General features: G+C 32.0%; 1 protein-coding gene across 4 annotated transcripts; it reads right to left on the bottom strand.

Moving 5' to 3' along the window:
* Positions 1-286: 286 nt before the first annotated feature.
* On the bottom strand, positions 287-21,989 carry LOC134250485 (monocarboxylate transporter 12-like). 4 transcript variants are annotated; one of them, XM_062732851.1, is made up of 6 exons: positions 21,805-21,989; positions 8,893-9,772; positions 5,395-5,538; positions 3,456-4,523; positions 1,901-2,026; positions 287-1,606 (listed from the first exon to the last, which is right to left on the bottom strand). In XM_062732851.1, the coding sequence occupies exons 2-6, from the start codon at positions 9,125-9,127 to the stop codon at positions 1,416-1,418; spliced, it is 1,764 nt and encodes a 587-aa protein (XP_062588835.1). In that variant the 5' UTR covers positions 9,128-9,772; positions 21,805-21,989; the 3' UTR covers positions 287-1,415. The 4 variants fall into 4 exon arrangements, with proteins under 4 accessions (XP_062588835.1, XP_062588832.1, XP_062588833.1 ...); XM_062732848.1 differs by lacking the exon at positions 21,805-21,989 and adding an exon at positions 21,289-21,743; XM_062732849.1 differs by lacking the exon at positions 21,805-21,989 and adding an exon at positions 21,238-21,432.
* Between the last annotated feature and the right edge of the window lie 5,809 nt (positions 21,990-27,798).

Below are 27,798 nucleotides of genomic sequence, written 5' to 3'. Positions count from 1 at the left end.
GGAAAACATTCGTAACTACATAAACATGTATATAAAATGATGTAAGCTGTTCCTATTGCTAAACAATATGTCTCCTAGAAGACTGAAGCATAAAAATATAACTTAAATTTTTTTCCATCACCAAAATGATGAAATACATGTAATTCTGAGAAAAAGTCCAACATCATTTCAAAACACAAAAATAATCCCAACCTGTGTATGTGATTTGAGAAAGGGAAGAGGGAGAAGATACATGAACATAAAGAGTTATTTGTAAATGATAACCATTGATACAAACAAAAAAAATCATTTTATTTATTGCTTTTATTCCTTCTGACTAGGTATAAATTCTAATGGATATATTGCACGCATTAATAGTGTATGTCTTCACACTTCAATGTAATGCCTCTGTCAAAACACTGGGTTCACAGTTGCACATAAAAAATATGAATATGTGATCAATTCTTCATCAAAACTTTGGTGTATTTTTATTAAAAATTAATTTAGAAAAAAAGAAAAGTATTACATGTATAAGTAAATTTGTTTGGAAACATGAGCAAATGTATATTAAAAGATTAAAATTGTCAACAGATTTCAATTATTTTACCTAATTAATTCATAAAAAAATATTAGTCATGGTATAAAAAGGGGAATTTTTGTTGATCATAAAATCAAGCTATTCAATTTGTTGTACAATTTTCATTTCTCTTAAAACATGATTAAAAGATGCTACATAAAACAATATACAGTGGTAAAAATACAATTTGTAGAATGAAAAAAATATGTTTAAACAAGAAAATAATTAACAAATCAATATTGTAGTATAAATTGAAGTAAACATTCACATAAACAATGTAGCTATATATATTATGTACTAGTAAGTTATCATAACTTGAAATCAAGCTTTTTTACGTAGAATAAGATATGTAATGGCATATAATTCAAAGATTTACACAGCTGGCATTCGTTTATCTGTCATAAGTTACCTCCCTTTACGCACAATTCAAATTTCTGAAGGCACTGTCTCACATTTTCTTGCAAAAAGTTTCTTGGTAAAGAGAAAAATCAATATTAGAAATAATCTTTAAAAATTAGGAGCTTAAGCATAATTGTTAAAGTACATGTGCTTTGGTTAACTACATTTATTATTGTATAATGGAATGCCTGTACCAAAAGCAAGTTATTAGAAAGTTAAGACATTTTTGAGTCCTCATACTGATAGCTAAGCAGACAAATTGGAACATTCAAAAGAAATCTTAGACTAATCCTTCATCTTTAGGACATGAACACAGAGACATTTTTAGATCACTTTTGTGCTACATTAGCTTCTTGGGGACGAATCAACTGATGCCGATGCTTCTTTCATTGTGCAATCTCTTCAATCTTCAATATCTGTCATCTGTAATCTCTTTCTGAAAGCCATTTAATTCCTTTGATTAGGCAGCCATAGTTTTCATCTCATCCTCCTGCTCGGCGACAGATATTTCTACTAAGTCTTGTGGCGGTCTGTGGCCCAGACATTTCTGTACGAACGGAATGCTGTACAGCATGGCGCCACTAACGGCTACCACCGTCCCCGCCACATAGAAAGACACGTCATAACTTTTTGTCTCATCATACAGCCAACCTGAAATTATATAAATCATGAGAACAGAGTTAGATATTGCAACATACTAATTTGAGGACACTCAAAATGAGAATATTTTACACAAACAAATGACATGGTCATAAAACTTCATTCGCAAAAATGAGAATTGCATCTTTAAGTAAACTGTTTCCATTCATACATAACATTACATCTGTATATCTAAATTAGTGCATCAAAGCATTCCGGTACAGAAAATTGTCGATTACATGTGAACTCAACTATTGGCAAAATAATTACTTGAACATCACTTGTTTTTTTTATCAAATTTCATACCAGCAATTGGAGGCCCAATGAGTGTTGCTAAACCTTGAAACATCAACAGAAGTCCAAAAGCATTGGTCAGTTTGGCAAGTCCTAAAAGGTCAACCAGGACGACTGAAGTCAAACCAACATACACACCTGTAACAGGTAAAAGTAAAAGTCAAGACATTTCATATATTGCACACAAAGCATAAAATACAGTTAGCTAAAAGAAAGAAATAAGGTCATGGTCAATTTCCAACATAAAGCTTTTTAGCTCTTTGCCTACACCCTATTACATCTTTTGATGTTATCAGATAATATGCATCAAATGTTACGCAAACTATGTGGGCATGTACGTACATGAATTTCGTGATTATAACGAGGAAACTTTGAGACCATTTGCACCATAAGTAAAGAGTACAGCATGCTTTTATACAATTATACAGATGAGTTCAACATAAACTGTTTTCGCACTTGTGACTTCATGTAATTAAAAGCAACATTTTATGTAGCATCATGATTAATGTTGTTAAAATTTGTTTGGTACTTGAAAACAATATGACTTTTACTCATCATCATGTGAATGTGAAAATGGAAAATTTAACCATGCGGGCATGTCCACATAATCTTATCTATTAAATGGAAAAAATGAGAGTATTAGTAATACGTACACCACTCAAATCCAAACTTGATTCTAAATGATACTTGAGTGTACTAAATCATCTTAATATAAATCTATCATATGACTGCCAGTACTGATGTTAAGATGTCATTCTGTCATATAGAGTATATTTATAGAGATTCGCATTTTCCAAAAATTTAGAATTTAGTGTAAGAGCAGTCAGCAGGGATCGGAGATCAAAAGTTCTCAAAACTGATAAAATTTATGAGCCCTAATATTGGAATAAGAACGAGGTTTACAACACCCTAAAACACTAAATTATAGGGGTTTTCAGTGTCAACTCCTCCCTACATTAATATATTGGATAATAAAAAAAAAACTAAGTATTTCATTAAATGTTTGTTCACACAATAGATCTACATGGCATTGTAAAATTAACGTTTTAATAGGAAATATATGTACATGGGTTTTTATTAAATGTTTGATCACAAATAAATCTACATGGACAGTGTAAAATTAATGTTTGAATAAGAGAATTGTTGGGGTCCTCTCAACTGGGCATTGACATTATGATTCTTTACAGACCTATCCATAGCAAACATGAACCATCGCAAAGGGAAGGTCAATGTTTTCTCTTCACGACTATAAGTACAGAAGTACAGTCAAAACTCATTTACAGCAAAATTGGCAATATTGAAAACCAGCTCATATTGATGGGAGTGCTACTCAACTGTCAAAGAAAATGAAACAAATATCTACAAAGGCAGAGCAACAAGTATCTCAAAAGCTTTTATGATTTTTTTATCCTAAAAGGTTAGCCAGACTAGAGTTATTTTTTAACACTTATCAATGTTTCAAAATAATGTGCAATCTAAAGAACATGTAAACTTATTTTGACCTTTTTCGTCAGGTTCTAAAAGAACTTTTTTTAATAAGGTATATTTGAAAATGTGTGAAAATTACCTATAAATGCACCAAAGATTGCAGCATAGCACACCAGGAAAGGATAACTGTCATTAAGGGGGGAGAGGGCAGTAGCCACCCCACAGATGAACAAGGCGGTGTTGTAGAGCATCAGTCGATTTACCCAGGGTTTGTCCGCCATCCATCCAAACACCACTCGACCGATGGTGTTCGCAATCCCTATCACAGACACGAGGAATGTGGCATCCGTTTTACTGATCCCCTTCTCGTGAGCACGATCCGGGAGGTAAATATAAGGCATGTTGAAACCAATACTTGTACAAATGTTAGAGATGGTGAAGAGTAAGAAAATGACGTCTTTTAAAAGTGAGAAATCTAGCATCTGTCGGATGGCGTCCCTCATTTCGGGGGAGAGACCCAGAAAACGGAACAGGCACCAGTCGTGATCGTCCGGGATCACGTCGGGAAGAGAGGTAATACTCGTGACGTATAAATCGGGATTGGAGCGATACTGGGGAATATTGACCAGGCTTCCACTATAGAAGATGTCCTTCCTGTACATGGGACCAGAGTGCTGTTGATTGATGGAGTGTTTGGATGTGGAGGCTGCTAATGAATTGGTTGTGATTCTATTGATGGCTCCTTCACTTCTGAAGAGTTTTGTACTGTCATTTTCTACATTGAGACTATTTACATTTTTACTTGGAATGGCCAGTGTGTCTTTTGTTCCTGTCTTTTGAATATCTGGAAGATCCTCCTGGTTCATATGTTGAACACCATTAGATTCTGTTGTCTTGTTCATGAGTTTTTCCTTCTCCTCTAGTTTTCCTTTTTCTGCATCATAGTTATTATCTGCATCATTATGGCTTACAACCAAAGGCCTAAACAATGCCCCACAGAGAATACAGTTGAGGATAATTCCAGCTTCTATTAAAACTGCCCCCTTCCATGTGTATTCATCCACCAGAAGTTTGGAAACTGGGGCAAAAATAAATGTCCCCAGGCCTGACCCACAGACTGCAATGCCTGTGGCAAAGGATCGCTTCTTCTCAAAATAATGGCTGACACTCACAATGGCAGGAAGGTACATCAATCCAAACCCAAGACCTGTAAAAAAAAACAAAAAAACATTGTGGAATTTCATAACAGTAAATCACACTTGTAAGGAAGTGCCAGGGAAGGACATTTTCATTCACTATATATGTAATTTGCTGTGTCTTATAGTTAACAATACAATATTTAAAGCCAGTGTGAACAAAAATCAATTCACTGTAAGCATCAATTCATTTTAAGAGTGGTCGTTATAACTGTGTTATACTGTACTATAATATTACGAAGTACATTCAGTTTGAAATCATTTTTCCACACTAAAAAAAACATTTATTTTTAGCACCTAATCAATGTTTTCCTTCCAATGTTTGATTTTTTTGTCTACTGATGCATGGACTTATTGGCAAGGATTGAGGCAAATCAATCAATAAGAAAATCACATTTGTTTTGATCGATACATTATTAACTGAATGAGAAGGGAGATGAGAGAAAATGGATTGTTAATATTGCCACATTATACATATTTTCTACTCCATTAAAGAGGATATTGAAGCTATGCCAAGTATGGGGCAGTTCAATGAACTTTTTTTAGAGAAACCGAAAGGGGGGGGGCAGAAAATGTCACATATTTATCTAAATATTTAAAGCAGAACTCTCAAAAGGTCTTCAATATTGCAATTAAACCAACTTTTATCCATGTGCAAAAAATACTGATTAGAGTTTTGTGACCTTTTTTCCTAACTTATGAATATTTTTCATTTCCTAAATTGCAAAACCATTACTTGGATAAGATTTTTAAAAGTAAGAAATCACAAATGAAATTCATTGCCAATAATAATTGGTTATAATATATGTAACAAAACCGGTGAGCTAAAATACTGTATACCTATATAAATATCGCAATACCTGACGAGGTAACACTGCTCACCTGAGAGAACCCCAAAACTGAAGAAGAGATAGTAAATGTTGGGAGCGAAGAGACTGAGGATGAAACCGGTCGCAGCCACGATAGCCCCTACAATGGTCACTGCTCGGCATCCATATCTGTTGGTCAAGGCACTGGCTATTGGCCCTGTAAAAAAGTTTTAAACTGGATTAAATAATGTTCTGCATGTAATATTTAAGCATGTATCCACCACTGTATGACTTGATGTATACTGTATTACATACCACAAATTTAATTTCAACAGTACAAGATTTTGCAAAACCATGGCTCTGGTGAACATTGTGGCCCATATGCATCACTGGGCCCCTTATTTTGACCTTTGTTGAGAGTGCAGCTCTACCATACCAATGAAAGAGATGTATGCCCATGTAATTATTGGTTGTTCCACAAGTAAGGCTTTATTCTTAAGATTTTTAAAGGATATTATTCATTCATTTGGATCCTTTTCTGCACTATAATTTAAGGTCTATTTTGTAGAAAAAAATCTTTTTTTTTAAAGACTGTCGTTTGAATATTTTAACCAATTTTTACCATGCGAGTGTGAGGTATGAGCACTATAAAGCTTCATTACGTAGGCACCCTATATCTGCACTCAAGAGTCATATGATGTATGATTAATTAACCACAGAATGCTGGTAACAGAGTGATCATCCAAGATCTTGGTAATTGTGCATTTCTATACAGCTAACAATTTGGTTTTTTTTTTCTTTTTTACTGTTAATGAATTCATTAATTAGTGCATCTTTGACTCCAGAGGTGTTGTTAATTAGTCATGCAATGATTTGGAAAAAATTATCTCAAAGATAGAAATATATGTTCATGAATTCTTTGCATTTTGAGGGGTTCAATTAAAATGTCACTATATTATAGTGTATGATCAATCATACTAAAAAAGATTTTGTTACAATAATACACTGTCTATTATAAGTACCATATATTAAAATCCTCCTCTAACTAATGCTCCTGTAATTCTAACTGATTTACAGTTCTTTTTATCAAATTCTTTTCTTCTTTTTACATAGGCATCAGAAGGGGTGGGGGGGTTAACAACCCCCCCCCCCTCCCACTTTTTTTGCAAATATATACATTATATAGTCATTGAAAATTGGAATTTACCTTTTTTTGTTGGTTTAGCCCCCCCCCCCCCCCACACACACACACTTTCAATTTGCTTCCAATGCCTATGATTTAGCTTGCATTGCAGAACTTATGTGTCACATGGAAAATATTTTGAAAATTTAAAGCAGTATTTTAAGTGAAAACTCCAATTACTGTAATTCCTTAATGGTTATAGAAACTGGCTTTTTGTATTGCTAGAAGCTATTTTCAGCAGAGTTAATCAAGAAAGCTATTATGTTGCTAGATTTTATTAGCTGTGAATTTGGAAGTCAAAGAGAGTTCATTCCAGCCATTTTCTACTTGACTGGGGCTTCAAAGTGTAAAAATGACAGCCAATTACTTCCAATATCAACAGTTATATAATATATATATTATTCTAAGCCAACATCACTGAATTTGTATAGATGTAATCACTCTAGTAATTTGTGAGAGAGATATACATCTAGCAAGGTTGTGTTGCAAAGAAATATTGTCTTTCCTCATATATACTATTATAGAGTATGATTGTCTCCATTTACATGTATATTTAAAGAATCACTGTCTAGTTAGTATAGTATGCCAGGGCATCAACGATAGTGGGAAACATGGGATAATTTGCATAACGGGCGAAGCCCGTTATGCATAAATCATTCCATGTTTTCCACTATCGTTGATGTCCCTGGCATACTATACTAACTAGACAGAGATTCCTTATATTTCCATTTCATTGTGAAATAAAATTGTAGATTTAGACTTTAAAAATGTAAACATAGACTTAAATTACACGAGGACTTCCATGCCAATTTCAATAGTCCTTGCCCACTGACGTCAAACACATAGGCAGCCGCACGAGATTTACATGCATATTTGGCCTCCTTAGCGTCAGACACAGAGACAGATGCGCACGAGATTTGCATGCATATTAGGCCTCCTTAGCTGCTGACCTATCGACCTGCCTAATTTACATTCCGGCAGAATTATCAAGAAATAAACTCCGACAACTTTCAAAGAGTTATCACAGACAGAAAAATTAGAAATGGAAATATTAAGAATTAAATGGATAAGGCAGGGTGCAGTATCAACAATTCTTTTTAATTTCTTATATTGTAGTTAATTGCTGTGCATATATTAAGTTAACACATGTACAAAATTTATCATATTCAATTTCTGCATTTCATATTAACTAGCAAATACCTTTTTTTTTTTTTTAAATTACCAATTATAAAATCATAGGAAGAAAATGTTTTATATTAAAAAAAAATTTTTTTTCACTTATTTCACACAAACTGTCTCTCCGAAATCACTGAAAAAAATGTCACTAAAAGTATAAGGGATTAAAACCATTATACTGAATTTTGTTTGGTACAGTGTATTTATATGCATGCAAGATCAAAGAAGAATTTTATAATCATATTTTACTTCTAATAGGTGTGATGCTGCCAGCTAGTTAATTACCCAGTAGCAATATATATCGTGACATTAAAGAACAATATGTTACTGCAAAAATTTATGGCGATTTCTATCATGACATTAAAGAACAATGTTACCATAACATTAATAAAAAACCTAATGGCTGAATCAATACGCTCAGAGAGCTGTATCATCCTCTGTTTTATCTAGGGCATAAATTCAAAGTACTTTATAAAAAAAGCTAGATTGATAAAGATCAAGTCCTCCTTCATTCATTCACCATGGTATAATCATGAGTGTTGTTTTTGAGTGGATGTAGTGTAATACCTTTTCAAGTTCATTATGCAAGTATAGGTGTAACTTTATAAACAAGTGATAAGAGCAAAAATAAGAAAATCAAGGTCATTATGCACTTCAAATTAATCTGTACATTCAATATCAGAAATGAATTAATTAATACAACAAAAAGAAAAGTGTATAATGATGAATGTATAAGTACCATATCTATCTTTTATGCTTGATATAAAACTAGATGGAAACTAAATGAAAAGCTTGAATAATGCAATTAATTCGAATGAACATCATCATGCTATCCTTACATTAAAGAGTTCAGAGAGCACCTAGCAGTAGAAACATTTCTAATTTCTGGAGTTTCTAAGAACTTCAAAAGGAATGAATTTCTTTTGATATATATCTTAGGGTACATATCCCACAGTTAGGGGAGGTTGGGGGGGGGGGGGGTAGGGAGTTACCAATTGCTATTATAAATGAATTGGAAAAATTTAGGCCCTATCAAGTAGATGTGTTTAATCATGCTTGGTCAAGTTGTTTTGCTAGGTACCAATCTCAGAGTAAGTATAAATGATCACTTGAAACTGAATTAAATGATCAATTAATTCTATTAATCAGCAAACTCTTTCACAAGCCTAAGAAATAAAGTCACATATATTTTAAATTACAGTATTGACTTACCAACGAGGAGGGTGACCCCTGGAACAAGAGACCCGACCCACGCTGTCTCCCCTCGTCCTCCCTTGAAATACTCCAGGAATTCCATGTAGAAGACTCCGAAAGAATACACAATTCCATCAGCCACCACATGAAGGAGAAAAGATCCTAGAACTACAAACCAGCCCCACCCCCCGTCCGGTGGAGTAGGCATGTCTGTTCCCACGCCATGTTTTCCTTTTCCTCTGCCTTTACCCATCTCTGCTCGTGATGTCAAAGTTGTGATAAATGAAAAATTATGAGATCCCGAAAAATATTGAAAAAATCAATAAAGTCTGAAAATATCACAATTACTGAACAGTTTAGTAAAAACTGCCACTTTGGATTTCACAGCGATGCTATAACTGGGTCCCTGAGTTTGGTATTTTTTGGTAGGAATACTGGAAATGGAATACTTTAACCACCGGCTCTTTGAAAATAATCACTGGAAGGCTCTAAAAAATTTCCCAAAGTTTGATTGGACAATCGAGAGTGAGTATCTCCGAGGAAAAGATGCCACAAGTGACTTTCCATGTAGTCTGCAGGGGTGGAATGTTTATCTCTTATCTCGAAAAAAAATAAATATCAAAATATCAAGTCCAACCTATCAAAACTCCAAACAAGTATCCACTGCTGTCGAGAGAGAGTTAAGTGTCCATTTTAATGCACAATCTGCTTCAGTAAGATGCTCTCTCATAAAAGCGAGTTGTATCAGTAATTAGTTCTTTACTGGGAGTAGAGAGATCCGTTCTTGTCAGCTGATGAGGAAGGTGCGGAATGGCTGCGGAGGGTCACGGAATACTTATCACCCTCGCTGGCGACCCGCATGACCTGGAGGAGGATGGCACTTTCAAGTGGATTATCTCTGGAAAAATTAGCAAACAAATGAAAGACCTATGTTTATCAGACTCCAATCATCTTATTTATATTCTACACATGTCAAGTGGTTTTATCTCTCCCCCAAATTCAACATGTCACTGACAAGATTCGGTCCAAATCAAACATGATGTGAAATATTTTCTCTGTTTTAATTTAAGCTAAATAAACAGAAAAAAATTTGGAAAAAAATCTCAAGTTGCGGATATAAAAATTGTTAATTCTACAAAAATATCTACTTAATATTTATTTCTTTATCATCAAAACAAAAAAAATAAAAATTTCCTTTTCAAGGACACATTTCCTGTTTTTTTGTCAACACTTGCTGTAATAAACATGCCTACTGTTTTAGTCCCTAGCAATTCTTGTAGCTAACAGTGCATTAAATAGCATTGATAAAAGAATTGGTAATCTTTTCCGAGTGACATTAAATGTGAGACATGCAGAGGAGGGGATTATACCATGGTGTCATTTTTTCGTAAAGATTAACATGTCATTGACTTGCATATCATAGTGAATTAAGTGAAAAATTTGTTTTCTTTGAGCAGATTCGAACCTCAGGTACTTCAATCGGCTTAAATTAAACACCTACAGTGTCTAGACTTTTTTTTAACAAACAACTTATTTATATGAAAAACATCACATGTTCTTTAATTAAATTTTTATTTATTTTCTGGTTTTCGGACATATGAAAATTAATGCATAAAAATCAATATATGGAAGCTATATAAAAGCATAATTATTTAAAGCTAGAACTTTGATCTCTTGGATAAGAAGTCATGATCAGGCAATGAAATAATTATGATTCCCAAATTACTTATATATAGGCACCTTTTAAATAACTCTATGAACTTATTACAGTAGAATTTAGTTATAGCAAAGTCTTGGAAACCTGTGAATTTACTCTGAACACTATACCCATAAGTTGTTTAATCCAAATAATGAATTCATTGAAGTATATATAGATAATTCTCAATGTAGATGCAGTTTTCATTCAAGAATTACAACCAAGCATACTTAAAACAAACGGAAATACAAACTTTCTTTTGAATTCAAAAGTTTTTGAATGAATTGAGTTTTAAATATTAAATCAACATTTTTCAAATCAAGATCTTTAAAAATTTTCTTTAAGATATGTAATTTTTGACTTCTAGGGGATTACACAAAATAAGTTTGCTATAACTGAAAAATGACTATATCAGATTCCGTATTTGTTATATACCCATAAAAATTTTATGGATTTCAAAAAACTTCACTGCACTATCTGTGTTCGTACTTAACAAATTTTACTGTATTTTTTAACCCCATTACACTGTAACACACTAAGGTAATTTTTTAACCACTATCATTCAAGACAACTTTTATATGTGATGTGCCAGACTGAGTTTGAAATCCCTCCATGACTATAAATTTTCACAACTGAAGATTTAGTTAAAGTGTCAGTGGTTTCTATGTCTGCAAGTAAAAGTAGGTCATGAAACAAACAGATATTTTTTCCCCATGCAAATGAAACTTGTAATGTTAAAGGTTTGGTTCTATTGTTTTTAGAATTTTTTTTCAACAGCATTATCATGGAAAAAAAACTATCAATTAATAAGATAACTTTAATATTTTGTGTGAACACTGTGATAAGAAATTCTTCATCAATTGAGGTACAATGTAGTTCAGAGTCTGCAACACTTAATTCCCAAAGCCACAAAATTATGTCTTTCATGATTTTTGATCCTTCATATTTCTTTTATCTTTAAAGTGTATTGGTACAAAAAAAAATGCATTTGGGATTCAGAAGTATATAATAAACTGTTCTTTGTTCTTCAAGCAATTATCATTGTGTGCTGAATGCATCTGCTTACTCAAAAGTCTATAAATTATGTACAAAATTCATAACAAACCTCTTTTCATGCAGATACAACTTATAAAATGTTTAGCAAGTATGGCCAAATGAAAAAAATATATAAAAGTTTCTTTAGAGCAGTAAATTTAATTAGCTAAATTAACCAAACTTCCTTCATCAAAAGTTCATGAAACTCTTTGAAAATTTTCTCATACATCATGCAGATGTATATTGCTGATATAGATGTCAATAAGTTCATTTTTGGACACATTTCTGTTCACCTATCATTTAGTTTCCTCCAAAAAATCAGATTTCTGCAGTCATTTTCATAAAAAACTGTTAAGCCAAAATCAATGCTTATTGTAACAACTTCTTCATTTTCACAACTTCTTGATTTAATTTTATCATTATTGAAGAACAGGTATCATGTTTATTTTTATACATAAAGCACTTGTAGATACATTATCAATGAAAACACCAGAGACTTAAAGATTTCACTAAAACTCCTAGCAATAATGCTGAGATAATGGACTATATTGTTCAAAATTGAATTTTTCAATATTATTTATTCAACACTTGTTTATGAAGAACTTGCAAATAATTGTAGCATTTTATTCATAAATATGAAATTAGTTAATATTTTGGGATAAAAATTTTAATATTCTTTGTGTATTTGCTAAATTAAAATAATTAACCACAAAAAAAAAATAATAATAGTACTCAACCTCATCAAATAAGAAATCACTCACATAAGATGGTTCCTTTTAATAAAAATCCACCATTTATACAGTACACAGTATTCCATATATGAATTTCAGTGGAATGAAAAGTGGAACTGGGATATTTTGATTCACACAATACATTATTTACAGAAGCATGCATATTTAACTATAAAGAGAGAATCAATAGAAGATAGCACCTCAGGCTGTAAGAACTTAGAATAACAACACTGCATGTTTAATTAACTGTGTTTGGCACTGTTATGTTTCTGCATCACCTGTTTAGGGATTGGAAATTTATATAATCAACAGTATGTAAAATATTTATGTACCCCGTATGTACCAACTTGACCCATTAGAAAAATTCAAAATATATGCAATTTTCTTTGTATAAGATTAAATTTCACATGGTCCAACTATATCAATTAATCTATCTTAATTAGTAAGAGAATTTTTCAAACCTCATTTAAATTCTGTCAATTGTTTGGAGGAATCATCATATTATGCACTTTTTCTCTTATAATCTTTCCTTTAAAGCATTTATGTCAATCCATAACAATTTAAACATTACACATACTAGCTATCTCACAAGGCCCATAGGCCTCCACAGTCACCTGAATATCATAGGATAAACAAGAAGTCTCTATCGAGACTGTAGCTCTACTGGTTTGTACTTATAATAAAGGAAGAGAAAAGTAGCAGTTGGGACTTAAAACTTTACAAAACCAATAAATAGAATGATGATCCTTGATTAAGTCTCATTTTGTGGCAAGATTGCAATAAGACTACAACTGTAGGAGAAGAATTTAATAAAACTTTACAGAATTTTCATCTTAAGTTACCATGGCAACATCAATCATCAAAATCAAAAACACAAAGCTGATAATTATGTTTCTCAGTGTAGTCTACTTGCATGCCAAATTATATTATAATCAGACTAAAACCGTATTTGGAGTAGCATTTTGAAAGTATTTCACAGAAATTTCTATTTTTAGTAACCATGGCAACAACGTTCATAGAAATAAAAAAAACTGATACACAGAATTATGTATCTTAGTGTAGTTCACTTGTGTGCCAGGTTATTTTGAAATCAGACCAAATCTGTAGGAGTAGTAGCATTTTGAAAGTACATTGTATTTCACAGAAATTTCTATTTTTATTAACCACTGCAACAACATTCATCAAAATCAAAAACTGATACATAGAATTATGTCTCTTAGTGTGGTCTACCTGTGTGCCAAGTTATATTGAAATCAGACCAAAGCTGTAGGAGGAGTAGCATTTTAAAAGTATTTCACAGAAATTTCTATTTTTTAGTAACCACGGCAACAACGTTCATCGAAATCAAAAACCAATAAAAAGAATTATGTATCTTAGTGTAGTCTACTTGTGTTTTAAGTTATATTGAAATCAAATCAAAACTGTAGGAGGAGTAGCATTTTGAAAGTATTTCACAGAAATTTCTATTTTTAGTAACAACAGCAACACTGTTCATTAAAATCAAAAACCGATATACAGAATTATGTATCTTATTAGTGTAGTCTACTTGTGTGCCAAGTTATATTGAAATCAGACAAATACTGTAGAAGGAGTAGCATTTTGAAAAATTGTTTACAGACAGATGGACAGCCAGGCGGATGGACGACGGACACATTACTGTCGCATAAGCTCATCTGGTCTCTGACTAGTAGAGCTTTTAAAACTGAGGCCATAGCTCAATACTCTGTCTAGAATTCTGGACAAGGTCTATAAAGCTATATACCTAATAAATTCAACTTCACATTGTCATATTATCGCAATTATAAATACAATGTAATAGGAAGAAATTTTAAAGGTGATTGAAGAACATGATGGCACACAACGACATCACTACGAGTAAGGCCAGAAGAAAAAAAAACATGGATATACCTTTTCAGAACACATTCAAAATTGAGATGCAAGCCATAAAGGCATTCTCTGCAAGGACAGATATGGAAAACTTAATTTTATCAATAAGAGGGATCAGAACTCATAATTGATATAGTCAGATGGATTTTTTCTTAGGATGGAAGAGGTATCTAGTTATAGAGAGCTGTAATTAAATCCTGGAATCAGATCAATTCTTCCTCATCCTAGGAAATCATATACAGCTTTTGTTTAAAATAAAATTAATCCTTTTTATCCCCTTGCAACAGAGTTGGAGTGGATATAGTCAAATGCAAGGGTGTGTTTGTGTGTGTTAGTTTGTACTTGTGCAAAACTGAAGTGACATAATTTGCATTAGGCTCGATGTCAAATGTCGTCTTGATTTATATAAATAATGCTCTTTGCTACACTTTTTTGCATGCCCTTGTTGGATATCAGGGTACACATAAAAGTCTTGTACCTTGTAACCTTGGTGTAAGCTAGTGATATGTATCGTGCTAGGTACACTTTTGCCTTATCGAGTCACCCTAAATAACTACCGTAAATCTGGAAATTTTTACTGTAGATAAATTTTTAGCAAATTGTGCATTGCATTCGCAAAAATATTTTTCTTAAAAATAAATCAACATGTAAAGAAATTTTTAACTCAGTGAATAGGCCTCGGTAAGCACTGGTCATTTTTAAAAAGAAACCTGAGTGTTTATACTAGTGTAACTATAAGCTAAATACCCGTGCGTGTAAATTGCCTTCATTATGCAATATCGTCCAATGGTATGTCCCTTTTTAATTATTTTGCCATGAAAGCGAGACCAGTTATTTTATCTAACCATGTATCAACACGGGCGATAACTCGAACTCAATGCATTACTAGGGAGTTCCAAATGTAAACACGGCATGTAAATTTTAGGTGAGAAAAAAAACAAACGTTGGGAAAATTAGTTTTATTTTTGTCTTTATTTGGATTATATTTTAGGTTAAAAGACATACACAACCTCTAAAAGGTTTGTTATAATTAATTTAGAAGTCATTTCAGTGCAAATCCTTTTGTACTTTTATCTTCAAAATTGTTTCGGAGCGATTCTGCAATTTCTTGCCACGTTGCAAGTATATTGGTGGTATTCTAATTGTGCATACTAATTTGAAACATAAACTGATATGAATATCTTAAGTGATTTTTATTTTTAGCGCCAGTGACAATTCGCAAAATTTTGAAGCGTAAAAATTAATCAACAGCTCTTTGACCTAAATTCGCAAAAATAAATCGACGTAAAAATTTCCAGATTTACGGTATTTAGCAGGGATGCTCACTCCGCAAAGGCACCTGATCCCATCTCTGATGTTTTTGAGGTCCGTGTTTGCTCTTCTCCTATTTTGTATTGTTTTATGGACTTTTGATCTTGAATACTCATCGTTATCTCTATATGTTTCATTCAAATAGAACTATACATATAAAATGTATTGAAATTTCATGTTTTGCTGTACAGATATTAATAAAAATATAGAATAATTATATTGTCCAAAAACAGGCACATTAAACATTGATCTTTTCTACAGTGTATCATTCATATTTTTAATGTGCTTGTGTTTCCATAGGATCACTGCATGCTTGGATAGTTGATCAAAGCACTTAATATGCATCTATATTAAAGAAGTCTTTGAAAAATGTATGTACTTCATGACCAATTACTTTTAAATCAGTGAACCACTCTGAAAAATCAATGTTTTGCTTCAAGAATCAATGAAATAAATCAGGGAAAATATGAATTTTATAGGGATGCAACACAACAAAATTCCCTCCTACCTTAGATGAAGAAACACAAAAATTTCCAACTCATCCACATCAAAATGATCTGTTTTCCAGGGTCCGGAACATTGTCAATAAATTTGTTCCATACATTAAATATCCAATTTTTTTTCCTGTATGATGAATTATTATTTTTTTAAATATCAATTTTGATTCATTTAAGCCCCAAAAGCACAGTAATGCTCTGAAGAATAGCTACAGTATTTGTCTCATGTCATATACGAAGGCTGTTCAAAAATTACGCGGACTGAGCTATTATTTACTTTTACAGACGTCATATAGTTATGACATTTCACAGAAATATGTATCTTAAAGATTCAAATAAATTTTAGGCAAAATTTCTGTATTTTAAAAAAATTCTACTAAAATTATCGGTATGTTGATATCGCTGATGGAGAGGTACAGAGCACGAAAAATTTGAAGCAAAGGCATGCAGAATCCAAAATTTAACTCATCAATTTTCTACAAATCGCGATATTTTTCGACAATTTTCTCAAATGTATCTCTAAATTGTTCTGTTATTGTGTATTTAGGTTTCTGACGTGATATTTGAAGTATTAACAGAAATATAATTTTTCACAAAATGAAATGTAATATGCTCAAAATATCGCCAACGTAGATCAAAAATGCACACTGTATGCATAATAAAACAAGTAGTAAACTAGGGTCTTCGTGAAATTCGTCCACAAATAGCAAATTGAAACTTTAGACCGTTAGACCTCTGTAAAAAAGCTATACAGGAGGACGGTAAGAAAATTTTCGACGAAAACTTTCTCCGGACTCTGAAGAACGTGATTGAGAGTCACTAATATCGCACTATATCTCATAAGTACCTGCAGTTTTTGATTTTAAAACAAAAAAATGAATATTCTTTACTTGTTTAATAGATATTGAGCTTGACAAGAAATGGTGTTTGGATGTTGAGTAGATAAGGTAACTCAAACTGTGCGGGTACTCTTGGAAAAATGTACAGTTGAGAAAATAGAGATAAATCACATATTTTTTATAATGCCTGTGACGTCGAAGATTTTGCTGCTCCGTGACTTAAAGATATGTCCTGAAAAATCAGTCAAAATTAATACCAATTTACAACATTTTGATATGAAATTTTGAAGACCATATAAGTAAAGATTCTTTTGTATTATGTGTGATATTTTGCCCGATTATGTCGTCAAATATTTTTTCTGTGCATATATATGCCAAATCCTAAATATGCAGACTCCCTGTATATATATCAACACAGAGCTTGTTTATCCCATCATCCTTTGTCAGAATTAACATCGGTGTAATGAGTAAGTGTTTACAAAACAATCCAGCATTTCTCCAGAGTTATGATACGAAATATATGTACCTGTCTACAAAAGAAACCCAAACTATGTGAGGTCACATTTTCAGCAGCATTACAATTCCGCAGTTTTTATTCATTGAATTCAGCAGCCAATGTGTGATACTAATTTCCAGAAAAATCTTTAAAATGTGATTTCTAAAGAATTCTGAATGGATAGGAGCAAAGGCGATAAAGTAACCCTAATTAATAAAGGAATTCATCATTGAATTCTGCTCATATAGAGAGAAACAAATTTCTAGAAAATTCTTTGAAATGTGATTTCTCGAGAATTCTGAATGGAAAAGAGCAATGGCGATAAAGTAATCAAAAATATAATGAAAGATTAATTCATCGATTTTCCCCCCTCCCCATTATTTTCATACATTTGACACCATTTATCTTGATTAAAGTATCTTTAAAGGCAACAACGTGGCCCTGACATCTTTCTTGTTCTATATTTACTATTATGTGAACAAATAACCGCAAATAAAGAGGGTCCTTAAGTGCTATTGAAGTGTTTTCTTTAGCTCCATGCAAAACAGACTGAAAAAACATAAACTTGATAATCAATGCATTAAGGTTAAATTGAGGTAACTGTATACCAGCCTATTTCCTTATTTATATGTTATACGGAAGTACCAGTGAGTTGAACATTATAGGGAAATACCAGTGAGTTCACTAAATATTCTTTTTTATAATTTTATTATACAAGAGCTCTGTTTTACTTTTAAGCCCAACCAATAAATGTAAGCTCTGTCAGAGGAAAGAAAGCACAGAATCGAACTTTCCTAATTTAAAGCTTCATTGCAATATGGCAGTTAGACTCTTTAGACTATTACCTGTAGTAAAATAGAACTCAGGAAAATAAACAAAAAAAAGCAAAAAAGAACAAAAATCAATTAATTATGGTTAAATGACTACTCTAGGCTACTTTTTGGGAGTAACAGAGACTGGGAGTGAATTTCCCTCCTAAGCTTCATTCAACATTGTGCTTCTATCATAACCACCTTCGGCAGTAGGCCAGCTATTACAGTGATCTGATATCAAAAGGGGTGAATATTTTCAGGACAAAGGGGTTAAACGTCTGAACAAGCAGGTACATAGGACACTGACTGACAGCGGGGGTCATCGGATCAGGTACACTGAATGATTATGACAGGCCTCTGTCAATACGTGTCCATAGATTAGACTAATATCAATGAAACACGCTGCTTACAAATTAGCCAATCCAAGATCAACAGGGTAAAACAGACTTCATTAAACATGTTAAATGTAAAAGGGGAAATATAATTCTAAAGCATTATCTTGGAAAATGAGAAAAATTTTATTGATAAGAATTTTAAGAAAATTATTAACATTGAAAGCAATGCAAAAATTTAAATTTTGTTGTTATTTTATATGTCAGATAACAATTAGTGTCGATGCTAAGGCTGAAGAGAGAAGGGGTGGAGTGGGGGATTACCATTTCCATCTAAAATGCTTATAAAAAGAGATTTTTTCTTTCTTTTAAATATTGAAGATTCTGACAATAAAATAAAGAAAACTTCAATTACCCATGTAAAATATCACTGCCTTAGAAAAAATTGTGACTCATGATCACCAATACATATTACAACAGTAAAATGTCCTAATAGAAAAAAAAGTAATGTGACATCATAAGACGTTATTTTTTTCTAAAGAATATAAAAATTTAAATTTCAGAAGTGTAAATTTGATCGTTAAAAAAAATGAACTTACTTCTACATAGGAACGATTAGGAGTTAATTCTCAGAAAGAATAAAAAATCCAATGACATACATGTATCACAAAATTTAAGTTCAAAATCTCTACATTCAGTCAAAACAAGCCTTCTTTTTCAAAACATAAAGACTGAGGCATGCCAAGCATATTAAATGTTTTGTTTACAAACTTCCATATTAATTGCATGATTGGAGAGGCATTACAAATGTACTTCAGAACTGTCAGAATTAAAAGGCCCAGTAAGTTAGACCTATAAAAAAGACAAGCTAAAAAGACCTTGTTGACATAATGTTATCAAAGATTGACATAAACTACCATAATTCACTGAACAGTAAATCTTAGGGTAAAAATAGAGTTTTAGATTGTTTAGCTGATAATATTTCCAAAATATATTACTCCTTTTAAAGTCATGCGCATTTTATCAATTGAATTTAAAGTCGATATGCTGATATAGTACACAATTACGTGGAGATATACGCAGTTTAACCTATTTTTTCTTTCGGGCAAAAACAAAATTCTGCTTTGAATTTTCCTTACTTTAGCTTCATTGAACAAAATTCTTAAAGCAAAAAAAAGAGTGATTAAAAAAAACAACAACACTAGTACACATGCAATTTTTTGTGGAGCTTAAAATACATGTATTATTTTTATTTAAAGTTTCTGTCTTATAATATGATCAGTGATCAGATATGTATTACTGAGGTAAACATTTATGCATATACAAATGTGTTTACTTGTGTAACAGGAAAGGAGAAAATACACATGCAATTTTTTGTATCCACGGCCCAAACCATTACATTCCTCCCTCCTTAAATGGTCTTCGCCCTCGAAGACACAACCCAAGTTCTTATTGCCCCTGGCAGGACTTTCACCTGCAATTCCAGGGGTTTCTGTAACAGGAAAGGAGAAAATGCATGGCTAAAGTTTCTAGTCAGGTGCTCTACCAACTAATATATCCACGGCCCTAACCATCATTCCTCCCTCCTTAAAGGTCTTTGGCCCTCCATCATCCCTGAGGTCTTTCACCTGTCAATTCCAGGGCATGGCAGGTCTGTAACAGGAAAGGAGAAAATGCATTTATATCATCAGGTGCTCTAACCATGTGTTCCACGGCCCGAACCATTACACTTGTAACTCTGACACACACACAGAGCTTGATGTAACACAGAGCAATTTTACAACCTTTGCCATTTCCTTTTGCATACAGCCTTTGTAGCAAAATATGATTAATTAGTATTGCTCATATTTACTGTAAGTAAATTATATGTATCATATTTAAAATTTTCTTTTTTTTAATCACTTTGTTGATAGCTATTTTATTTTTTTCTTCAGATATAACTGATATCTGCCTATGTATTACTTGCGAAAGTTGCATGTGCACTGACTGGTATTTGAGTGAAAGCATATGTGATCTTTACAGAAAGTGGTTTGATCCCATGAAATATATGGATTGATTATAGTGATCGACTCTTATATGAAGTCAATATAATGTCCAATGTAGACGAACATCTAAAATCATTCAAAGATATGAAACAATGATGGATGGATCAGACATCTCTCATTCTGTCCCTCTTGTTATTCTTTCCTAAAATCTTACATATATGCATATATATATATATAAGTGCATAATTGATATCTGCCCATGCATTACAATGACTTGCAAAAGATGTGCACTTATTATCAATTAGGAGTAAAACTAAGTTCTTTATGGAAAGTTAATATTGATCACTCAGAATAAAATGTTTATGGATTAATTATACTGCACCCTCTCTTATAATATTGTCAATATATAATTTTTGATGCAAAGGATCAAAGTACCAGAGGTAGACCCATTCAACTTAATGGATGGATGCAATCTTTCACTTTGTAAGCTAGCAAACACACTTTACCTTACATCAAAGAGCACTCAAGTGTTGAAAAGAAACTGCACAGTTCAGCACTCAGATAAACATTAGGTCAGGCACTGCATCATAACACATAAACCTATTTCACCACGATCACTCACTATGATAAATTATTTATAGGCACAACATATCTGCCTCAATCATCAAAATTTAATTCAAAGAAGAGATATTTACGTATCAGAAACCAGGATCTAACCAAAAGAAAAAAAAATTAGCCTTACTTACTTGGAAGCAAAGGCCAATATTTATCCACATAATAAAATGATATTTACCATGTGATAATGATTCGGCTAGACTGCATATGCTCCCTGATCTTTTCCCTCTCATAAAGAAGTCATGTGATTCACAGCTGATGCATTTTCCAGCCTGCAGATGTCAGACGAAGTCATGTGACTACCATGTGATTATAGCCCACTGATGTTGAATCAATGGAAATCGAATCACCCTCTTACAATAGAAACATTGATTTTAACAGGTTTCAGGACACAGAAAATCCAATAGGAAGCATTATAACTTCATTGTCTGGACTAAATATCAGAGATCAGCTGATGGCATTAACCTATAAACCTTATGTCCTGTGGCATATATATCAGAAAATACACACAAGTATCACAAGCATGCAGCAAAAGCCAAATAATCAAAACAAAAATCAGCTGATGGTATTTTAAATATGTCAAACAAAGAGCAACAGTGTATAAGAGCCCTTTAAATATGTCGGTTAAAATTGACAAGAAAGTGAAGGCAGAACAAAGAAAGCTGCACCATTGATAAAACAGTGAACAACTTACCTTTTAAAATGAACGTCAGGCTCTCTTTTATTCAAGCTAATCAGTAAATTTCCAATAAGTGTAGGGGGAAGTTCTTTGTTTACGACACCAGTGTTTTCTAGACTCTTCAATATCAGTGGATTTTCCCTACCTGAAAAATCAATGGTGATAACTTAATTTGCTTCGATGTGTCAGAAATGTAATTCAATTCTTCATGATAGCGTCTTCAAAAAAAACAAAAAAAAAAACAATCACTTCGCAGTCAAAGAGCTGTCTGAAAATGAATAAGCCTTGCACTTAAGCACTTACATTAAAGGAGTATCTTCCTTCTATCATACAAATTACATGTACATTCAGAGCATGACTGTGCACAGTAAATAAATAGGACTAAAAATAACTTCTTTGTTAAAAGTACCTTGTATAAATTGGCTCCTTTTACATCTGCGAATTCAGTCAAGGAACATTAGCTAAAATCATTTTATACTCAAAATGTTATTTTTATGTTCCTCTCAACAAGGAACAAGTAATTAAACAAAAGGACATTTAAATCACTGTTTAAAAGGAAGTTACAAAGAAAAAAAAATATGCATAATTTTTGTGTCATTATATCACATAAAAGCAACATGTCACATTATAAAAGCCTTGAAGTTCATATCATATACCATAGATCAATATTTTTCCAATTTCAGACAACATATTTAATTATGAGTAACAGTTGGTTTTTATAAGGGGGAAAAATCAAAGACTTAAGTTATTGATCAACATAATCTTTATAGAAATGCAAATATTTACATGAGAATGAAATTTTCTCAAGCAGACATGCATAAAAAATGTGAAAAATAAACTTATTGTAAGTAGAAGCTGATTTTAAGTATTTCATATCCTGAAAAAGAGGAATAATGATCAAAAATCTATTCCATGAAAAGTTAATATTGTAAATTAAAGTAATATAAGGAAAGTAACAAGATTTTTATAACTATAACGTAAAATTTACATAATTATATTCAATGTCTGCTTAGAAGTTTCCTCTTTAAAGGAGGAAAACAAGCATGGTTACAGTTTTAGCATATTCTATTCAGGAAAATTATCCATGTCTCAATTCAGGAAAATATTGAGAATATTGTCAGATCTATTAATAGAAAGTTGGATACCATATTGGATATCTCAGGTGATACCAATTCTTCCTTAATGTTATATTCTAGGTCAGATCAATTTTTTTCCCCTTTTTAGCTTTATAACCAGCAATGGAATGGTTCTTAATATTTATCATTCTTGCCATTAGTAATTTTCCTGTCAAGTATGAAAATTTTTAATTTTCCTCTCAACTTACCATGGAACTACATGCAGCATTGCCAAGAAAATGTCTTCTTGAACTTGTCTAAATGACCTTGAGAATGTTTTTGTAAATCTTCCGAGTCAAAACGCATTTTGTGAGTGAATTAGCTAACAATTTTACAATGTTAAGCTGGATATGAAACAAAATATCTTGAAGCAAATAGATCTAAATTTATTAATTTTTCACAATTAAAGTAGCTGACTCATTTAATATTTATGAGTTTGTCTGCTTTGTGATCAGTAATAAAGAAGCTGTTTTACCTGTCTCTCCTTTCCTTTTTTTTCCATAAATGACCAATCAAGTCCTTTTCTGGAAATAATACATGTACATATTAGGGATGTGCAATTTTTTTTGGTATACCGATATATCGCGATTTTTTGTTGCGTGATACGTATCGTGATATGGAGATCTAAATACCAGTATTTAGGTTCATATGATAAAGTCCAGAAATTATTCATTTATTTGTTCAATCTTTCAAATTACAATTATAGAAAGTCTAAAAAATGTTGTAAAAGGTGAAAAGAACAGCATTTTACCATCCAGACATGATTAATTTTATGTAACTACATAAAAATTTCAAAAAATTAAAATTTTGTTCTTCAGGCATATTTTTCAGAAAAATAATGACTATTCATTTAAAATCACTGTAAATATTGCTTGTAAAAATATCATGATTTTATCGTGATATTTTGGAAACAAAATCGTGATATATCGCAAAATGAAATTTTTGGCTATACCCATCCCTAATACATATTAACATCAGGTCCAAGAGAAACCTTTTTTAAGTCAAGATGTGCACATTTTTCTTAAGTTAATGTCAGCAACCATTAATTGCTAGATTGAGAGAGTCTCAAGGACTTTGAAAATCATAATTTTGCATCTGTATACTCAGAGAAATGCTTCCTACAATGTAACACGAATTTGTTTAAGGAATCACTGTCTAGTTTTGAGAGTATGCCAGCAACCATTAATTTGCATAGATTGAGAGAGTCCCACTATTGTTGATGTCCCTGGCATACTCTCAAAACTAGGACATATTTCCATTTCATTGTGAAATAAAATTGCATTAAAAATGTAGACTAAAATTTCACATTCCATGCCAATTTCAATAGTCCTCGCACACTGACGTCAAAGACAAAGGCAGCCGCACGAGATTTTCATGCATATTTGGCCTCCTTAGCGTCAGACACAGAGACAGACGCGCACGAGATTTGCATGCGTATTAGGCCTCCTTAGCTACTGACCTATCGACCTGCCTAATTTACATTCCGGCAGAATTATCAAGGAATAAATGCCCCCAAATTTCAAACAGTTATCACAGAGAAAAAAAAATGGAAATGGAAATATTTCAGTACAAATGCATCACTTCATAAAAGAATCTAGAAATATTTAAAGTTAAATCATGAATGAAAGACATGTAAGAAATGGCTAACAATCTGCACTCAAGTGACTCAGCATCATGATGACCTGAAAATAGCATTAACACTTTATGAGGACAGACTTTATATTGTGACATTACCTACAATTAACTAGAAATTGTATTGGCTTGTATGGTCTCCTGGGACTCTGCATCAATTAACTGACATATCAACTTCTCAATGCCTTCAGGACCTAAAGATGAAACTGTTCCAATGGAGGAAATTAGTTATTGCAATCCAGAAAATTGCTGAGAATTGTTGCAATTATTACAACCAGAATGGTTTATATGCTATTTTTTTTATGGATTAATCTAAGAATACTAACAGAGAAACCTTTAATTTTTATAGCTATTATGTTATACATGTATTACATGATTTTAAAGTGAAATATGTGGAGATAAGTAGTGATAACACACAGTATTCAAGCTCCAAAATCCACTAAAGATTACAAAATAGGATAAGAGCAAACATAGACCTCTTAAACATCAGAGGTGGGATCAGGTGCCATGGAGGAGTGAGCATCCCCTGCCAATCAGTCACGCTAGCCTTATGCTCAAAGATGTTTCAAGAAATATATACTATTATTATTAATCAGAAGGGAAGTTTAAACTCCATGGTCAAGGTAAAAAGTGTTGTTCTCCAATGGATGAGGTCTTGTTTCAAGAAATACACATGTGACATAAGTATGAAAGCCTTAGCTCCTACTTATTATAAAAAATCTGGTCAGTGGTCAACGTTTAAGTTTTTGCAAACAGACAAACAAACAGATGGACAAAGCAAGAGCTGTTACCAAATTATAAAGTATTAATAATTAAAAGTTTCATTTCAATAACTACATGTAAAATAATTTTTTTTTCACATTTTGACACAAAAAAACTAAAAGGTTTGTAAATCTACTACAAAACTAATAATGCAACTCCTAATAAGATTCCTTCAATGGCTATTTGTACTGTTACTGAGAAAAGGCTTGTTTTCATGAATCAGAATTTATGTAAATATGAAACCCATATTGTTATCAAATTGGACCTTTCTGTGTAAATAAAAACATAATTATCTGCTCATTATTTAGATAAACATTGATAACAGTTTCTGTTTAGTCAAGTTCAACCCTGATAACTGAATAACTGGTGGGGAAGTTGGCCAACAAACTGCGTATTACCTGTCGGGAAATTCATACATGACATATAATATTTGAAATAGTAAATTTGTTCTTGTCCTAACAATAAACACTGAAGGTATTCCACACCTGTATTATGAATCTTTCTCGAGAGATATTCAACCATATTGATAGTACTAATTGCTAGACAAATATCCCCTAGCTGGCACCCATTCCAATATTTTTTTCTGTTAGAATTGAAAAATAATCACATATATGTGAAACTTTACATCGATGCATGCTGAATATATATATTTGTAGCAACATGCTTTGAAATTAGGTTAAATAATTTTCAGTTGAAATAAAGTTTCTCAACGTCCATTAAATTATCATTTTCTCTAAATATACAGATGAATGGCTAGAACTCTATGCAGACAGCAATTCTTACCCATTATAAATTTGCATGTTCTACCCATCAGTACTTCAATGTGGATGCTGCTTAGATTAAAAGGAACTTTAAGGACACTGTAAAAACAAATGATAAATGTAGTTTATGAAAATAACCAATTTAGAAATTCTAAAGACTTTAAAAGAATCAAGTTTTTTATATAAACATCATTTCTAGAATTCAAAAATTTTAAAATAAAAAACTAATTTATAAAACTTTAATTCAAGATGAATATTTACATGCTCATTAACAACCATTTGTCTTTATATACATTTTGGATATTACTTATATATATATGCAGTCATGTACCTTTAGGTAAATTATATTCATTCTTACGCATATTCTACCTCATCCATCTGTACTTTTAACAATGTTGACATTTTGCCCGTAAAGAAAACATGTGCACAAAAAAGAAAACAGATAAGTGCAGAGCCAAGGTTATACAAACTTTATGCAAGATTAAGTGAAATTTAACAGGGTCTCTTTCTCATTATGGGTAAACAAGCCCCCTTTATGCAAATATGCTTCTCCTTCTGTTACATAATTTCCCAAAACTTCAAAGGATGATGAAATTATCAAGATAAATGAAACTAGGTTATCATTAAAAAAAAGAAAATTAATCTCATGTAAAAAATGCTTTCAACAATTATTCTACAGCCTTTTTGTGCTCTAAAAGATGAGCATCTCTTACCAATTGCTTTATGTTCAAATATATTTTTTCTTATTTTCTTTATGATTATCATAATTATTTGGTCCAATTACATTGTTAAATTATTCAGTGATTGCAATTATTTTGTTGGCGACTATCATGAATTACAGTTCTGTTTTGGTATCTTAAACACTGATGTCTTTTAATACATGCATATTAAAGTGATTTAGAAATCCCAACATATTCTTCAGTTATATTACCCTGGATATCTTGAATCTTGGATGTCTTCAAGTTTTTTCTCAGTCCTGTCACGTTCAAGATAACGAACTTCAGATTGGGTGTGTATGTACACTGCACAATTCAGAATCCTCATTGCCACCTCATTATGTGCTGTTCCTGTGTCACTCATGGATATAATTTTCAAAGTTGCATTATTTGGAATTCTGATATTTAAGTTTTTGAAAAAAGATTAATAAATTATTTTAGACAAAAACTATGAGAGTATTCTTAATTTGAGGGTAAAAATCGAGACAAAAGAAAAACAAAACAGCAGATATTCTCAATGGCCTCATGAATATGCACGAACCACTCAATCTTTCAAATTATAAACAGTTCAACTTTTTTGTATATCGTACACCAATATTTTCAATATCCGAATTGATATGGTGGGAGGATTTGATAGACCCAACCTCTTTATTTCTTCAATGACATTTATTTTAACATGGATTTCTCTAATCTCCAAATATCTGAATTTTTTTCTTGTTCCCATCGAGTTTGAGATATTAAGTTTAGTCTGTATTATTCATTACTGATATTTGTGTCAGTCAATATTGATATTTATTTCAATTAATATTTACCTACATGTAGTAATACTTCCTTTTCTCCCATCTGTGTTGTCTTCAGAGCTGATTGTCATTGTGTGTATACAACGACCCTATCAACTTCATCATTAAGACAAAATGTATAGATTAAAAAGGTTCAGTGATATGGTGTAAATTATGATGCATTTTACCTTTATAAAACATTATGTTTGAAAATATTATATTATAGAAAATGTTTTTTGAAAGA

The sequence above is a fragment of the Saccostrea cucullata genome, unplaced genomic scaffold, assembly GCF_032062105.1.
Source record: "Saccostrea cucullata isolate Sc308-1 unplaced genomic scaffold, CSIRO_AGI_Scuc_v1 ctg57, whole genome shotgun sequence".
Taxonomy (NCBI): Eukaryota; Metazoa; Mollusca; class Bivalvia; order Ostreida; family Ostreidae; genus Saccostrea; species Saccostrea cuccullata.
Note: the sequence above shows the minus strand (reverse complement) of the source record. Positions and strands in the feature narration are given on the sequence as shown.

Excerpts from the sequence above, each read along its gene's own strand:
- LOC134250485 (XM_062732851.1), bottom strand. The coding sequence starts at position 9,127 with ATGGGTAAAGGCAGAGGAAAAGGAAAACATGGCGTGGGAACAGACATG. Across the intron at positions 4,524-5,394 it reads CAGTTTTGGGGTTCTCTCAG|GTCTTGGGTTTGGATTGATG; the intron begins GTGAGCAGTGTT and ends TTTTTTTTACAG. Across the intron at positions 2,027-3,455 it reads AATCTTTGGTGCATTTATAG|GTGTGTATGTTGGTTTGACT; the intron begins GTAATTTTCACA and ends TACCTGTTACAG.